This window comes from Sphaeramia orbicularis, chromosome 17 (assembly GCF_902148855.1).
Source record: "Sphaeramia orbicularis chromosome 17, fSphaOr1.1, whole genome shotgun sequence".
Lineage (NCBI taxonomy): Eukaryota > Metazoa > Chordata > Actinopteri > Kurtiformes > Apogonidae > Sphaeramia > Sphaeramia orbicularis.
In genome coordinates, this window is record NC_043973.1 from 10,834,117 (window position 1) to 10,851,755 (window position 17,639).

The window sequence follows — 17,639 nt, forward strand, 5'->3', positions numbered from 1 at the left end:
TTCTTACAGTTACAATGCAATACGTATTCAATATTTATTCAAACACAAATGCACTATTTTTTACAGACTTTCATAGATATACATACTGTTAATACTGTTAATGCTGTTAGTATTGTAAATATTGTATCTATTCATATTTTATGTCTATTTTATTTTATTCTACTTTAAGTTATATTCTTATTTTACCTTTGTTACATTTTATATTCTATTTTCTTATTGTACTTTTAGTTTTTTGTCATTATATATTCGCTCTATTCTTACTTTCTGACGTATAGGTTTTTTTCTTCATATTCTTTCATTGACGGGAGAAGCACTCCTAATTTCATTGTACACTAGGGATGGGAAGATTATCCGATACGTATCTATATGCCAACATGCGTGTACATGATCCGAGTGTACTGGTAGAGAAGCTGTGAGTGAATGAAAAGTTTGGAATGATATCGCGATGCATCAGTTATTGAATGTTTATAGCGATAAAATTTGATCCATTCAATAGAATATATTTTTACTTGCATTTAAAAGTGCTACTGTTTATTTGGGTGAAGTTTTTCTTTTCTTCAGATCCACGTTAAACTGCACCGTGGATCCATGGATGTGTACACTGCACACAACAGTATACACTCTGCCTATGCAGTGGGCATGTGCACCGCCCATGAATACTGTAATATCTGTATCTGAATCTGACAGACATAGAAAGGAGGTGACCACATGTGATTTGTTAACGTGTACTTTTTACTGTATCAACTACACTGAATACTGCCGTACATACAAGAGATTCTTCCTTAAACAGTGACATACATATCTAACAGCACATCCCAGAATACCTTGTGCAGGTGTCTCTTAAAATGACAGAACCTTTTTCTGTATTACCTACATTACAAATTGATTTGGAGAGGGAGCAAGAAGTTGAGTGTTAGAAACATACAGAGAAATGACTTTGGAAACAAAGTCCTAACTTTTTCTTGTGACTGTATGTGAGGCATGTGTTCTGAAACTGCACAAAACCCACTTTGTAAAAACTCATGGTCCTATTTGATAAATAAATAATCAAGCTCATTGCACTGCATATTTTTTCCGAATCAGAATGTGCTTAATTGTTCTGTAGCACGATGTGGGTGTGAATCGTATCGCATCGTTAGATGCCACACATGTATCTTTAATATCTTGGATCAGAGATGCTGTATCGAGACTTGTATCGTACTGGCCTTACAACTAAGATTCCCAACCCTACTGTTGACACAATGACAACAAAGGCTACTCTATTCTATTTTATTCTATTCTATTCTATTCTATTTTGAACCTCATAAATAATGATTATTAATTTGGTCAATATTAACACTACCACTGATGTGTTTCTTCACCAGTACAGTCATATTGTTAAGTTTCCAGCTCAAAGAAAAACAAAAAAAAAAAAACATGTTTGTGTGCCTTTTGCACCTCTTTACTGTTATCACTTACCTTGGGACCTTGTCTTCCAGGATAGCCGGGCAATCCAGGGACTCCGAGTTTCCCCTGAAAAGAATAAAAATAAAACATTGAGATGTTGGACTCGCACTGTGTTACCAGAGACATCTTTTGAAACTGCAGTAAAGTTCACAGAAGCATTGCAAAAAGCAATAAAGTTCTAACCATAAAGTTTTACTTCTGGTGTGGGGATTTTTTAATACCATGTTTATAAAATATGACATCAGACTGTGCTGAAGATTTTGTTTGGCTTTCTCTAAAATGTGACCTCACTTTGGTTCAGCTATGGTCATTTTAGATTGTTGGTGGTCATTAACAAGTCCATGGAATCTGATGTAACATCCTACTGTGTCCTTTAAAGTAGCCTGGGATTAGCAATTTGTTATTCAAGGTTAACAACTGAACAAAATTGTTCCAGTGTTGGTCAGACCTTCTTTATCTCTTACATCTGTAATACATGGCCTTGTTATTTTTCAGTATTTTCACACTGATGTCAGAATTACTCCTGTAAATAATTTTGTTATCCAAGCATAATTATGTTTTTCTAATGTAATTTTAGCTGAACAATAGATTCATCCAAACTGGCAGAAAATATCAGAAGTATCAAACCTCTCCAGATGCATTTGAATAACAGTATTTCTGATCAAAGCCATCACTTTTATCTAAACTATATTTAAAGTTGTAACCTTTTAATACAAATTTGTCAGTGTATAAATACTGCTGCACCCACAAATCCAAAATATTATCTGTCAAGATCAAAGCTCCATGGAGAAAAGCTGGCAACATGGGCCAATTAAACCAGGCCTGTTATAGCCCTGCAAGAAGAAAGACTTCACTTTCAAACTTAGCAAACTTTCCTTCAAACTCTTCTTCCTGGTGTCTTTCTAGTTCATTTTGTTAAAGACGAAGTGAACTGGAACAAATATGTTAAACTGCTGCTGCTGAATAAAATTGGGACTGTGGATCTGGTTCTTCAGTGTTAAAGGGGTCATATTTTGCTAAACCCACTTTTATTAGTCTTTGGTACATGTATTTGTGTATTTGGACCCTAACAGTTCATAAAGTTTGAATTTGAACCCTCCAGGTGCTGCAAAGCTATCTTTATATTCATTCCGGCACAAATCAAGTGGATTTCTACAACCTGTTTCAATTCTTTCTTAATTGTTCCGTTTTATAACTAGTTACGTCACGACATTTGCACATATAAGGTTTCCAAGGTCTCCAAATACACCATAATTGTTTGTCAGCAGCAGTGGTTGTAGTCCATACTGAAAATATGTCAAAACTTCAAGCCGATTATTTAAAATGTTCAGCTATTGGTTGTATTGGTTGCAATGAACACAAGTGGCTGAACGGGACAGAGCAGCACAGCCAACAACCTGCAGGGGGTGGGTCATCTGCATTTAAAGGGCCAGTGCTCAAAACAATCTTTCTGGTGTCATTAGTCAGAAATAGGGTTGAAGATGGACCTGTGGAGTTTAATTAATGAAGTATTCAGACCCAAGCATAGCATTTACAGTTTATGTAGACCACAGGGAAATGTTTTAAAATGCACAATTCCATTTAAAAAAGCAAAATATCGCTCCTTTAAAATAGCTGTTGTTTTCCTACGAGAGGTGCAGCGATTATCCTATTACTTAGTGGATTACCTGTTTCCCTTTCTGTGGCAGTTATTTTAAGATCTTGGGGTTGAGACCAAACAAATTTGAGGATGTCATCGAATCACTTTAACTGCACTGTTGCTGTATACTGTGTAACTTGTACATATTTAGAATTTATTTAATTCATTTATATTTTTATTTTTTACATATTTTATGGTAGTTTTTTCTGCCCTATTCATTCATGCATTATTTAATTCATTCATTCATTCATTCATCTTCTGAACCACTTAGTCCTTGAGAGGGTTATACAGTGCTGGAGCCTATCCCCGCTACCTATGGGCGGAGGTGGGGTACACTCTGGACGTGTCGCCAATTCATTGCAGGGCTCTACCCCATTTACCTTTTAGATATTCTGTTTTATTTCTATTTTATTCTTTTATCTTTCTTATGCTACAAAACAGAGACCTGGGTAACTAGATGTAGTTCTATCATGTACCATTGATCATGTGACAATAAAGCTGAGTCTAAGTCTTGAGCTTTAGAAAACACCAAATAAAACTATCCACAATTTGCTGATATTTTTACACCACATATACAACCACAAACAAAATAATCCTGAAAATTACCAGTGAATAAATAACAGTTGCTACACCTGCACCTGCTAGTGTGAGTGCCTTTTGTTCTAGGTTTAACATTCTACAAGGAAGAAATAAAAAGTCACTGAAACATTTTTTTTTCCATCTCTGGAGGTAATAATTATTTACCTTCTCTCCAGCTGATCCCATGGGACCAGCCTCCCCGTTGGGTCCTGATTTGCCCTTGGGGCCCTCAGGACCGTCCTCTCCCCTTGGTCCCATGACGCCACCCTCACCCTGGATGCAAAAAACCCCCCCAAAAAAACAGACACACACATCCAGTGTTATATGATGTGTCCGATCAGTTTGTGCAACATCAGTATTCTGTTTAGAGTGATGATTCACCTTGTCACCCTTGAGACCCATGTCACCTTTGAAGCCTGGGAATCCATCTTCTCCCTACACAGGACAGAAAAAAAAAGTTTAGAACTGTTGTGTATTCTCACAGAAACAGAAATAGCCAATTCCAATCTCTGAAAATGCTTCCTTTAATCAGAAATAGGATTACAGACTGATCAGAATGCAATCTTAAGTTTATGGAGGAATTTTACACTTTGCTCAAGTTTAGAAGAACAGTGTGAAAGATTAATACTGACACCTTGTGGTCAAGTTAAATAAAGTATTAACATCAGCGTCTTGCTTCTCGTCTCTCTCTGTATCTCGGTCTATGTATTATTCTACTGACCTCTGGTGGTTCAGATTCAGAAGGCAGTTTTCAGTTTTTCCTAAGACGACGTTTTCAGTGTTTCAACACAGCTGTGTTTTCTATATACTGTGTCCACTTTTCTGACATATTTATATGCATGAAAATGTCAATCTGTAGAATAATAAAATACAAAAAGCATATAATTTTTTGTGGTATGGTAAACTTTTCCCACAGGGTTTGAGACAAAAGCAACTAAAATGTATTATTTTTAACAGAATGAACCATATTTTCAGCTTTTTTTGACATTCCATTGGAACATTTACCCGGTGGCACTGAGGTAGCGACAGGCGAAATCCAACCACAGTGATCCAAAAAAACAATGGCAACAGATCAGTCTCTAGCTAAAGTGCCCTGCAAACAGCCTCATTCTAGTGTAATGTTCCACACTCCATTACAACTCACTGGCACGAGGACTTAACTGCCAGTCTGATGAGTTTTTAAGAGTTTTTCCACTTGCTGTAGTCAAAAGAAGCCTAAATTAGGAAGGAATTATAACTGTGATAAATCCATTTTTACAGGAGAGACATCTGTCAACCATAAGAAAAATACACTGGAGAGGTGTTTACCTTTTCTCCTTTGCCACCTTTAAGGCCTCTGATTCCCTCAGCACCCTGGGAAACACAGAAAATGAGTCAAGATGAAATTCAAGGAAAATGGACATAGATCAGTGGCAGGGTGATGACATATGGCTGAAAGGGTTCTCACTTTCACACCGCGAGGTCCAGGGTAGCCGATAGATCCCATAGGCCCAGGATGACCCTGAAAGACAACAACAATTTCATGACGTTAGACATCAGTACTAATGAGCCACTGCTGAAGTAGCAAAATCTGTTTAATTCCAGCTTGTTTCATAAAAACTGCATTCCTACATATCTAACCTGAACATCAAACTCTGTTTTGTTCTAAAACTATTCCTGCCTGAATCACGTTTACTACAAAGACGATCAATGGTTTGGTTTTTGTGGTTTCACACTCAAGGATCCTGTAGTCGTCTGCCTCTCCTTCACAGGAGTAGATTTTACTGCCAGAAAGCAGAACTTACATCCTTCCCAAAGGTGTTTAGGTATAAATAAATAAAGGATCTTTGGTTCAGTTTAGAAAAAGGATCATAGTTTAGTTTAGATATGGATAAATAGATTGTGAGCCAGGTTTTAATCACATCTCAGTAGACTTTTTCTGTATTAGACAAAGCCCTCTGTCTACATATATGTATTATTTATAAGAAGTTAAGTGTTTGTAAAGACGCACAGCATTTATTAAATATAACATACTGCTGGAGGTTGGTTCACTTTGCCAAAAAATTCAAAATATAGTAATATAAGTGTGGAATTTTACACCAAACCTGATTACAGAACCAAATAACATATACTGTTGTTTAAAAAAAAAAAAAAACACTCAAAAAGCATTTAAGTATAAATATCAGTAATTAATATGTATTCTTTGGGTGTGCATGCATTACATGGGCATTTGTTAAAGATATTATTTATGTATTTGATTGTGATGATTCATCTGGACCTTGTTTTCTGACTTGTGTTTGTGTTGTATTAACTGCATGTTGTAATGTTTGTGTATTGTGTGTATTCAGTACTGACACCATGTAAACTGAATGACCTCAGGAGAAATAGGTTCTGCTAAAAACAACAATTATAACACTATCGCCACAGCCAACAGAAACACAAACTGAACTGGCTTTTTTTGTTGTTGTTGGTACCAAAAAAAACCAAAACATATTGCCTGAGGACATGGAAATTACTATAATTAAAAAAATAAAGCATTAGCATTTTGTCGAAATAAGACTGAACAGAAGTGACTTGACCTTCAGAACAAAAACATGTCACAGTTTTTATCTATTTGCTCATGGTGATAAATTCTAAGAGATAAGGTTGTTGTATAAATGATTAAAACTCTAGTCACTATTATTAGTCATCCCCTCTGCAGTATAAAGAACTGTATGAATGAATAATGATTTTATTTTTTTATCTTCTGTCTCACAAAGACAATCATGTCAGATGAGGTTCTTCTTTTTTTGCATAACCAGCCGATATGTAAACATTTTTCCACTGATTACATAAGATAAAGATAAGATATACCTTATTGAACCTGCATTTCAAACATACAGCACCGCAAGACAATAAACATTAAATACAATAGAAAAAAAAGAGAAGATAAAAAAATAAAACAAATTTGTTAGAGTAACTGGATGACATAAATAGCAATAATAATCTAATAATAATAAAATATAGACTCTATACCATGCAAATGATGAAAATACAACTGTGGTGTTCTTTATATCAGAGCAAGGTCAAAAATAAAGTGATTAAATAAACTTGGGAAACAATATTGAACTATGTAAGCCTTTCTAGCACAACATTTGTAAAAAAAAACAAAAACAAAAACTGCCTGACCAAGCAGTTTCCTTGTGCAGTGACACATTTCAATGACAAATATTGGAAACAACTGTAATTATACAATCAAGCTAACAACTAAATTACACAATACTTACAGCAGCTCCCTTCTCGCCTGCAGGACCTTCTTTTCCTGGGTGACCCTATAAATAGAGTTTCAGTTGTTGAGTTTAATGCTTCTGCTTTTGACAGAATGAAAATAAAAATAAAAAGTGTGTTACTTACAGGAGGGCCATCAGCACCGTTAAGGCCAGCCAAACCTTGTTTACCTTGAGGTCCCTACAAAGAAAGAGCAACAAATGAGAAGATACAGAATAAAAACACACTTTGGACACAAACTGGCAGATTCATCCACTTGAAATAATATTAAGCATCCACAAAACCACAAAAAAAAAAAAAAATTGAGGAAGAAAATGCTTATACAGGCACAGTCAGATAGTTTTAGATATATGCGGTGTGTGTTTTAGAGTGTGGGTCCAGTTGTAGTGTGTTTTAGCTTTTACTTCTGTGTAAAAGAGCCAGTAAAGGCCTATAGCTCAGACAGCGGGGTATCTGCAGAATCAATTATGCGGCCCTGACTCAAACAGTCACTTATCATGAATGGAGTTGTGGTGGGCGTCCTGAAAGGAGAATGAACCCCCTTCCTGTTCACTTACTTTTTCACCAGGAGGACCAATCGGACCTTGAGGACCAACAAGACCCTGAAAGACAAAGAAGAATAGGCTATTACAACAGGCAGCAGGATGGAGGCAGTGTCTCGTTCAATAACAAACCTTTAACCCTTTAACCCCTGATGTGTCTGTGGTGCTCGTTCTGAACGTAGGATTTATTTTAAATACTCATAAAAAATTAACTGTTTGCTCAATAAGAAATATTTCAAAACGTGCTGATAGAATAGAAATTCTGCTTTCCATAGACATCTGAGCATGCTCAGTGGACCCCCCACCACCTGTGGAATGAGGGGCAAAACACAGAACAGTGAGTGTGACTGACTCGCTATAAAAATAGACGGTTTGGGCTTTTTTTTAAATTTTTTTTTTTTTACACTATTTTCCTTGTTGTTTTTACTGTTGTTTGCAGTGTTGTGATGATTTTCCTTTTTTTTTTTTTACTGTGTTTTTTCCAAGTTTTGACTGTGGAACTGCTATTTTTAGAGTTCAACCAGGTGCCAAAGAACAGTTGGACTGATTTAGAAAAAAAAAGCCCCAAAACAAAAACTACTGGACCAAAATTCAAATACTTGTTATTATTCAGTGTGTTCCATTTCACAGTTCTTGTTCAACATCCTAAATCTCTTATTGATGTACACTCTGAGTGCCTTATTCAGTAAAAACCTGTCAAACTTCAATTCCTCTCTTCATCCTTTTCTGTTATTCCACCCTGTTTTGACCCTAAAACACATAGTAAAACAAAACCACTGAAGAAAAGGAACACAAGCACAAACTCACAGCAGCTTTTATGATACTTCTACAACTGCAAATTCCAAGTCTCATGGGTTAAAGGGTTAATATTCTAAATGAAGTGAGGGAAATGAGCACCTATTAAAGCTATGTAGAACACCTAATTTTTGAGGTTTGCTGTTAGTTATTACCCTACCCCTGAAGGGGAGGCAAGGGGTATTGTTTTTGGTTTGGTTTGTTTCTTTGTTTGTTAACATTTTAGCAGCAAAACTACTGGTTGAATTCATACCAAATTGGGTTTATAGATTGTCAGTGACCCAGAATAGATGTGATTACATTTTGGGAAAAGTAGGTCAAAGTTCAATTTTTTTTATAATTTTTGTAAAATCTTTTTTCCCATTTACTAATAATGGCCAAAATTTGTCTATGCTGTTAGTGTCTATGCTGACATCAGCACACGCATAGATGTGATGACATCAGCTGGATTGATGCCAAAATAAGCTACAACACATGCAAGTGGGAGGGGGGGTTGTTGTGCCTGGCACCACTTGTTCTGTAATGTATTCATTTTTCTCTATAATAAGTGCTAGCAGGTTGGTGACTTTGTGCTGCTTATTTAGTGTCAGATCTCTGTTATTAAAGATTCATTATTTTAATTCACACATCCTGTGACAGTATGGCCCATGATGATGAATTAAAAAAGTTATTAACATTCAAAACAGACAAGCTGTGTTGTTTTTACGGGCCAATGGCGTCTCTGGAAGACATCAATCTGCTTCGAGCCAGGTACGACGTCGATGAACAAATTATTTATTCAACCTGTAAAGCATCAGGATAGGGTCCCTACTCATACTTTCCAGGAGAATGACGCCATCCTGTCCTGGCTGTGAGCGTCACCAGGACTGAAAGTCTTACCTGGCAATGCTACATTAGCCCTGGACACATTATTTGGTGAACTGTTTTGTATTAAAGATGATTCAAAAATGGAATATCCTTATCCACGCCACCGATTGGACCGATGCGTCAATGAATACAATGTGTCTCAATTGAGTGTTTCAACACAACACAGGGGATGTTTTTCTTTGTCTCGGTAGCTGAAAACATCTTTGCTGTGTTTTCTTGTTAGTTTTGTGGAATGCCCTGCAGAAAATGCACGGCTAAAAGGAATGACACAGTGAGAAAGAATATCTCCACAGACATTTGATTAAGAAAGCAGAGTGATCATGTGAGATCCCTGGTGAATGGTGGATATGGCAAAGAGGAAAGAGCGTGAAAAGGACAGACTGAAACGGAGAATAAAGGGAAAATGAGACATGAAAAGAGAGGCATGAAGTGATTTGGTCAGGGAAGAGAGAAAAGGAGACTAAGTGAGGGAAACAGTGATCAAATAGGCTGAAAAAAACACTGAGAGATAGATGGAGAGAGAAAGGAAACTTACATTTGGACCAGGCAAACCCTGTTGTCCAGGAGGACCTGCCTCTCCTTGAGGACCCTTTGGGAAACAGGGAAGAACACAAAGAAGAATAAATATTTACAAAAGGTGTAACTGGTTCATTTTGCATAACTGTTAAAACAAATAGCACTGCCAAAGATAAAAGAATGATGAAAGACTGTGAAATCTGACTGGTACTAATGTGATGACAGTGGCAAGAATGTGAAAGAAAAACACCATGAGGAGATTAGATGTTGTTGTCCATTAAATTTAGTTAAAAGCCAATCCAAAAATCTAGTGGCTGCTGAAGATCTGGGTTTGGCTATGTGATACAAATGTCTGTAAATACACGCTGCGGGGCTCCAGAGCCATCTGGGTATGGACTAAGACTAACTGGAATGGTGGGTTGTTTTGTATCCCTGCTGAGATTTAGTGTGTCACAAACTAAACACATACAAAAACTGGGAGGGAGTCTGCTCCAGCTGTTACAACAAACAGAAAAAAAGCCTTGATTCAGGGTGATTCACATCGCCTGATAGTGCAGGGTCTTCACTGTAAAACACAAAATTGTATTTTTGTCTGAGATCCAGACATTAGCATTTTTTACTGGTAAAGGATGCCTTAAAAGCATACATATGTTAGGGACTCTGTGAACTTCTACTAGAGTGGAAACTTCTGTGTGTGCTGGTTTTGCAAACCTTTTATATCTACCTCCTCCGAGGAAGTTGTGTTTTCAGTTGTTTGTTCATTTGTCTGTCAGGGGGATTAAAGGATAATACAACGAGGCCAATTTTCATGAGGCTTGTTGGAAAGGTAGGTCATGGGCCAAAGAGAAACCCATTTAACCCCTATAAAGGAGCAGAATCTTGTTTTGCTTTTTAACCCATAAAGACCCAAACATCCACCATCATCCAAAACCATCTACTGATGTAAACTGTTTAATACCTATTGATCCACTAATCCTATCAATACATGTAAATAATTGTTGTAAAATGCAGTTTGTCATCTTTTCATGGTCATCAGATATGACCCATTTGGACGTTCAGAGGCTCCATAGTGAACGTGGAAACACTGTCATCTACTACAACATTGATTCACCGGTAAAACCCATGGAGTTGGATCAATAGTGGTGGATGGACACACTTGTTTAATGCTCACTTAATGATTCGTCTTGCTGAAAAAAACTCACTTTTTCTTCAGTGTTCTATATTTCTGATATATTAACCCTAAACTTTAATCTGAGTGTCTACACGATCAGTAAATTAATATAGGAAATACATGATTTACACTGAAAATGTAAAAAAATAACAATAAAAATACAGACCCTAATATCATAATAAATGGTGATAAATCACTTAAGATTGAATATAGAGAAAAAATCATTTGAGATTTGCCACAAAAGTAGCACTGGGTTTTTATGGGTAAATATTGGGTTTAAGCTGATTTTACAGACAGTTGGGCCTCAGCAGATGTATGGGTCCATCTAGTAAAAGTGTGTTGCAATCTATACCCTGTGTACAATATAATGAGAAGCACACTTGGTTTTGGTTGTTTTTCATCTTTTCAATAGCTTCCTGTGTCTTCGTTAAAGGGGCTCAGTGACCACAGACAACATGTGGGCTTGTCCAGCTGTCTTGACAGATGATCGTTCAGTGTCCTGCTGAGACCCTCCTCAAAGCTAAATGCATGATGGGACAATGCACAGACAGGCGCTTCATCTGTTTCACTATTTACCAAAGCTTAAGGCATCACCACTGTGACATATTCAGCCTCAGCAAAGTTTGTAGTATGTCTGAAGTAGAACACTGTCTCTATTTGGCAAAGGATTAGAAAATGAGCTATAACCATGGGGTCAAAGGTCACTGGTAAGCAGTGAACTTTGAAGCTGTTTAAAAGTAAGCAGTCTCAGGCAAGATGAATGACAGATTTCTTAGGTGGTCCTGACCAATGGCAACCTTTTGTTTTGACAGTCTGCTGCTTGGGACATCATCTCCCAAAACAAAATAACCTAAATGAGGAAAAAAAAAAAGTCTTAAATAAACTCCTACCATGTTTCCTTTGGGACCTGCAGGCCCATCAAGTCCAGGAAGACCCTACAGAAAGCAGAAGTTGAACAGTGAACGTTTTCATGTCATGGATCTAAAAAGCATATTCAAAGCAAGTATAAAGTATTAAAAAAAATATATAAAAGAGACACATACACGTTGTCCTCCAGGACCCGGAGACCCTCTAGGACCAAGTAAACCTCGAGGACCCTGTATGTCAAGACAAAAACAAGTTCAAGGAAATTATATGAAATTACACCTACACACAATGTCAACTTACTGATGATAATGTGTCTGAAGGAGCACTGAATTTAGAAACAGAGAGGTAACAAATAATTATGAGCGCTGAAAAATCCCTACAGTAAACAAAATACTGACCCCATGTGGTCACTTATGGTAATTACACGTGCAAATAAGGACGAAAGCATCAAAGTAGTTCCTTATCTAAGGCAAAAAATCCAGCCCTCAGACTCAACATACTTACTGTGCTCTTTCATCTTATGGATAGAATGTGATGAAATGGTGTGCAAGTGGTTCTTTAAATGGACAGGGTTAGTCTTGGTATGACAGGGAGCAAAACTATTTTTCATGGAGCCAACACCATGGTCCATTTAGACTGAACAAGGCAGAATACGACCATTTCTCATGGGTAAATGTCTGTATAATATATTTCCTAGTTCTATTTTCTGATGTATTATTCTGAGCTTTTCTGGCTCGGCAAAGACATGATTACAAATGCAGTGTGGTTTGCACACAATAATTTTGAACCAGCTACAAAAAGAAGGGATGAAACGGAATGTTTATATAATTAATAAAATGAATGTGACAATGTGAGAGCTGTAGCCTGAAAGGAAATGTCACAACAAATCTTTATGATAACAGTTTTACTCCAGGTTGAAAGTCTTTAAACTGTCCTCCATTTAGTCACAGAAAGCATGTTTAAAGTCTAACCAGTCTAATTTTTTAGGAGCAAAATATCTGGTATGTTTAAAGAATATTAAGCTGAGAGAGGTCCAGGTGAGATAGTGGAGGCCAGAGGCCAAACTAAATACAATGAATCAACATTCAGCTTCTTTGCTGCATGAAAATGGAACAAACTGCCAGTAAAACTATGATTTGCCCCAAATGCAGACATTTTAAAAAACATTTCTCTTCTCTCTTTCTCGTGTGCCATGATTGAACTCTAGTCTTAGTGCACTGTAAGTCTCTGAATCATATAGTTTCAGACTACTTCTTTTAATGATTGTTCTATTTTTTTTATTATGCACTCTATATTCTATTTTAGGCATTGATAAATAAACATTTCTAACGTGTTTCTTTATTTTCCTGTGGATGTTTCTCCCATCTCTGTAATGCACACATACTTTGTTTTGTCTATAAAACTGTAAATATAAATGAACTTGCTTGTCACCCTGACGATCTATAAGCTGCATTCTGTATATAACTTTTTCATTGGGTCATAAAATTTGTAACATACTGTATATTGTACTTACACTCTCTCCAGCCACACCTCTCTGTCCAACCTGGCCATCCTCTCCCTTAAAAACACAAAGAGAAAGACAGGTTTTGTAGGAATGCATCTTGTAAGGAGCTGAGAGCGAGGCAGGATATATTGGACAGGGTCAAAGATACTACTCACTCTTGGTCCATCTTCTCCTGGAGGTCCTGGAGGACCTGTAGAGCCCTGTTCTCCCTGGAGAGAGAGGAAAAGAATATCACCAAAGGATGGGAGCGGTGGGGTCACCCACGAGTCTATGAACCTAATCACGACTTTTTTAAAAAGGTCATAGGGGTCGAACATTCAGAGAACATAGACATGGCTGAAAAGAGAGCAACAAAAAAGAACAACCAAACGCCTTTAATCTGAGCATGATCACCACAATTGGCATGGACCTATGGTTTCCACTATTTATGGAGCTCTATAAGGACCGGCCTACCTCTGTTGGCCCTGTAATTACTCAGTATAGGATAAGGAATGAAAGCCTGTCTCGAAATACCCCTCTGTGATCTCTGTCCTCTCTCTTTCAGCTCTCTAACACACGGCTTACATTCCACAAACACCAAACTCAGCACTCCTCCTTTTGCATCCATGCCTGGTTACAGGCAAACCCAAGTGGTTCTGGAGCTAATCCCATTTCTTATATCTGGGTCACCCAAACTTAATGCGTTCCATTGGTTTAGAATTCATATCTGTAACCGCTGGACTGAGCACCAGGATGGATGGGAGACTGGCCTTTGAACCACCAGTCAGCCCTGATGCTGTTGCTGTGAGAACAGGGTACAGAGCAGGAGCCTGTGACTAGTGGGGGTTTGGGACTGGAAATAAGAGAGGACTGTAGATGTCATATTTTTAGCCATGAACAGCAGTCTTTAATAATATAGTTTGCCATCTGATGTTGCCCATTCTCTGATGTTCTCACTTACTCTATGTCCTTTCTCTCCAGGAAGTCCAGGGAGGCCATCAAAACCTCGGTCACCCTAAAACAGAGCCAATACCAAATGTTACAGTCGATCAGTTGGTAAAAATACTACAGCATGGTTCCCATTTTCAAACACACATCCAGCGTATGTATACTTCACCTTAGGTCCTGCCTCTCCTGGCATTCCACGAGCACCATCAGCTCCATTACGACCCTGGAGGACATGCAAATATAATGTCAGGCAACATGGAAATCCTGTTAGAACATATTTAATCAACTTGGATAGTGTAAAGAATAAACACAAGGAAGATGCTATCATTTTTGTAACCAGTTTATAGTTAAATAAACACGACTTTATGAATTTACATGACACATAGAGAACATTATTGGGTGCAGCTGAGTTCTTTGAAATAAGGCCATGTTTAAAACCAGACAGACTCTACTTTTGAAGGATTTTTTTTCCCTCTAATTGACGTGAAATATTAGAAATCTACCAATTTTATATTTTTTTTTTTTTTTTTGGAATACAGTGAGTGACACTCTGGATACGATTAATCAATAAAACAATGAAATCTTTAGGTTGGGAAGTACTCTTACCCGCTTTCCTGGTTTTCCTGGTGGACCAGTTGAACCCTGAAGACCTCTGGGTCCCTGGAGGAAAAACATACAAATGACTAAATCAATATAATAAAATAAAGCATGATTTACTATGTTACCCTTGTGTTAATATATTGAAAAACTGCATATAAAAATACATAAAAGATCTATAAAATACTGGTTTAAAAAAAACTATCTATTGTATTATAACCAGGGTATTGTATAGCAAAAGAATACAATTTCATTATGCAAAAGAAAAGCAGCTCTTCTTACCTGTGGTCCAGAATCACCACTATCACCCTTAAGCCCAGGAGCACCAGGACTTCCCTACGTATAAAAAATACACAAAGTGATCAACTCTTTTTTCTCTGGAGTACAAATCTACACCATCTCCTGGCTCAGAAAGCAGAAAAATCTGCACTGGACTGATGTAAATCCAGCTGAGCCTTTCACAGGAAGAAGCACAAGTAATGTGTTTCTCATCAGCTGTGGGATGAACGGACAGTAAATAGATATACATCGTGTGCAAATGTTTGTGTGAGGAAACAGAGGGTTTTAAAGCAAACTCACCACTGGACCAGCTCTTCCTGTCATGCCTGTTGGCCCCGGGGAACCTCTCATAGCCAGCTGTAAATCACACAAGAACCACTGATCACTAAACACTGGTGACACTTTTACAAACACCTGTCATATTATAACATAAATCTGTCGACGCAACTGCTGTATGGCAAAAAACACATAGACGGATTGACTGACTGACTGACAGACAGACAGACAGATATAGATAGATAGATAGATAGATAGATAGATAGATAGATAGATAGATAGATAGATAGATAGATAGATAGATAGATAGATAGATAGATAGATAGATGGATGGATGGATGGATGGATGGATGGATGGATGGATGGATGGATGGATGGATGGATGGATGGATGGATGGATAGATAGATAGATAGATAGATAGATAGATAGATAGATAGATAGATAGATAGATAGATAGATAGATAGATAGATAGATAGATAGATAGATAGATAGATAGATAGACTTTATTGATCCCAAACTGGGAAATTGTAGTATAGCAGTAGCAGGACAAACAGAAAAATTGGGAAATTCCAGAAAGTGTGGGGTCCCTTCCTAAATACATTCCAGACCCTGTAAATCAGTGTTTTTCAACCTTGGGGTTGGGACCCCACATGGGGTCACCTGGAATTCAAATTGGGTCGCCTGAAATTTCTAGTAATTGATTAAAAAAAAATAATAATAATAATAATAAAAAATATATGGTGAGTTGGGAGAGACAATCCCAGTCCTTAAAAGACATGACAAACTATAAAGCTGAAACTGAAGCACTGTGGTACTGTTTATCTTTCAAATGTTCATTGTGGTCTGTTTCAGATGCTGCAGCTCTTTCATAATTCATAGTTTGAGTTATTGTTTGTTCAGTATTAATTGTCAGTCTTGTAAATCCAAGCTGGTCTGACTGTACATATCCAGACCAAGGAAAATAAAATTCCCACTTTGTGCAGTAATCTACACCTGGCTTTTCTGCCTCCGTCCATAATAATATACATTATATAGACTAAATGTCCTCCAAAATTAACATTTATTAGCAACATAGTATAGCAAACTATTACAGTAGCATGTTGTTTGCTCCTGGAGGATTCTGTTGGGTTTCTGTAAATTGGCTTAGAGTCTGGTTTTGACCAACTCTATATGTAAAGTGTCATGAGAAAACTTTTGTTATGATTTGGCGCTATATAAATAAAATTTGATTGACTGATTGATCAAAAATAGACTAATTTTAGCAAAAAAAATTCTCTGTTTTGTCTGGGCTCGCCACAAATTTGTGATGTTAAAATGGGGTCACGAGCCAAAAAAGGTTGGGAACAACTGCTGTAAATGCTTGACTTTTAGGTGCAGTTTACCAATGCTGCTCACTCCATACTTACTCCCAGCGCAGGTTTCTGTTGTGATAGTGATCCTTTACTATGTCTAGTGCACTGGCAGTGACTGAGGAGGGATTATTTTATGTACAGTCTGTTGTTTGCTCTGTTTTGCTTTGTTTTGTTTATTTTTTTTTTTTTCTATGGTGCTAGCTGCAATTGATTTACACCCATGCTTACTTCAGATTTCTGTAGGGACCATTCAGCACAGCACTTGTATTATATTGAGAAAAAACTTCAATAAAAAGATCTTGATTAAAAAAAAAAAACTGTAAAAATAGAATACAAGAGAATGGGAGAATGGGAGAACGTAGACTGAGCTTAATTAACATCCAGTTAAATGATCTTCAGAGTATCCTTCTGACGACCGTCTCACTTGAGGCTAATTACAGATACTTCATTTAGAAGCATTTATTCCCAGGACAAGACCATCATTAAAACGTTGTTTATAGAATCATCCCAATTACCCCAAATGAATGTGATATGAAGGTTTGAGTGCTACGTGTGCAGGACTTATTCATAGAGTCTGTAATTCATGCTGGTCTGCTGCTAATATGAAAAACTACCAATAAAAAGCCTCACTAACCTCCATATAGCATGAAACCTTACAGTGAGCAAACTTTACTTTGTTCTTGTTCACGGGTTTACCACTCTGGTCTTTGTTCCTGTTCGTGGTCCACCACGATGACGGACTGCCAAAATAACTGTCTGGAATTTATTTGCAGCCTGATTACTGGATGACCAAATTTGTTAATTCAAAAAATGAAATCATGCCCTTCCCTAAACTTAAAGCCAAATCACACATACTAGTTGGTGCAACAGTTGTTTTGTTGCATGTGTTTACTTTTTAGCAAGTGCTGCTTGGATGTTTTATGGCAAGAGGAGAGAGACTGTTGTCATGACAACCAATGAAGAGGTAGATAACAATGTCCAATAACACCCTAAGGTTGAAATTTAGAATTTGAGAGTATTTCAATGAGTGCCCT

General features: G+C 37.2%; 1 protein-coding gene across 2 annotated transcripts in view; it reads right to left on the reverse strand.

Annotated features, from left to right (window-relative positions):
* The window catches only part of LOC115437830 (collagen alpha-1(XI) chain-like), a 144,415-nt gene that overhangs the window by 75,999 nt on the left and 50,777 nt on the right, over positions 1-17,639 (reverse strand). For both annotated transcript variants that reach the window (XM_030161181.1, XM_030161180.1), the window contains 18 exons: positions 15,276-15,332; positions 14,979-15,032; positions 14,706-14,759; positions 14,269-14,322; positions 14,113-14,166; positions 13,328-13,381; positions 13,182-13,226; positions 11,845-11,898; positions 11,692-11,736; positions 9,650-9,703; positions 7,468-7,512; positions 7,037-7,090; positions 6,910-6,954; positions 5,112-5,165; positions 4,973-5,017; positions 4,046-4,099; positions 3,830-3,937; positions 1,459-1,512 (listed from right to left, as the gene is read on the reverse strand). In XM_030161181.1, coding sequence (XP_030017041.1) covers positions 1,459-1,512; positions 3,830-3,937; positions 4,046-4,099; positions 4,973-5,017; positions 5,112-5,165; positions 6,910-6,954; positions 7,037-7,090; positions 7,468-7,512; positions 9,650-9,703; positions 11,692-11,736; positions 11,845-11,898; positions 13,182-13,226; positions 13,328-13,381; positions 14,113-14,166; positions 14,269-14,322; positions 14,706-14,759; positions 14,979-15,032; positions 15,276-15,332 — 984 coding nt within the window. The remainder of the gene's footprint in view (positions 1-1,458; positions 1,513-3,829; positions 3,938-4,045; positions 4,100-4,972; positions 5,018-5,111; positions 5,166-6,909; positions 6,955-7,036; positions 7,091-7,467; positions 7,513-9,649; positions 9,704-11,691; positions 11,737-11,844; positions 11,899-13,181; positions 13,227-13,327; positions 13,382-14,112; positions 14,167-14,268; positions 14,323-14,705; positions 14,760-14,978; positions 15,033-15,275; positions 15,333-17,639) is intronic.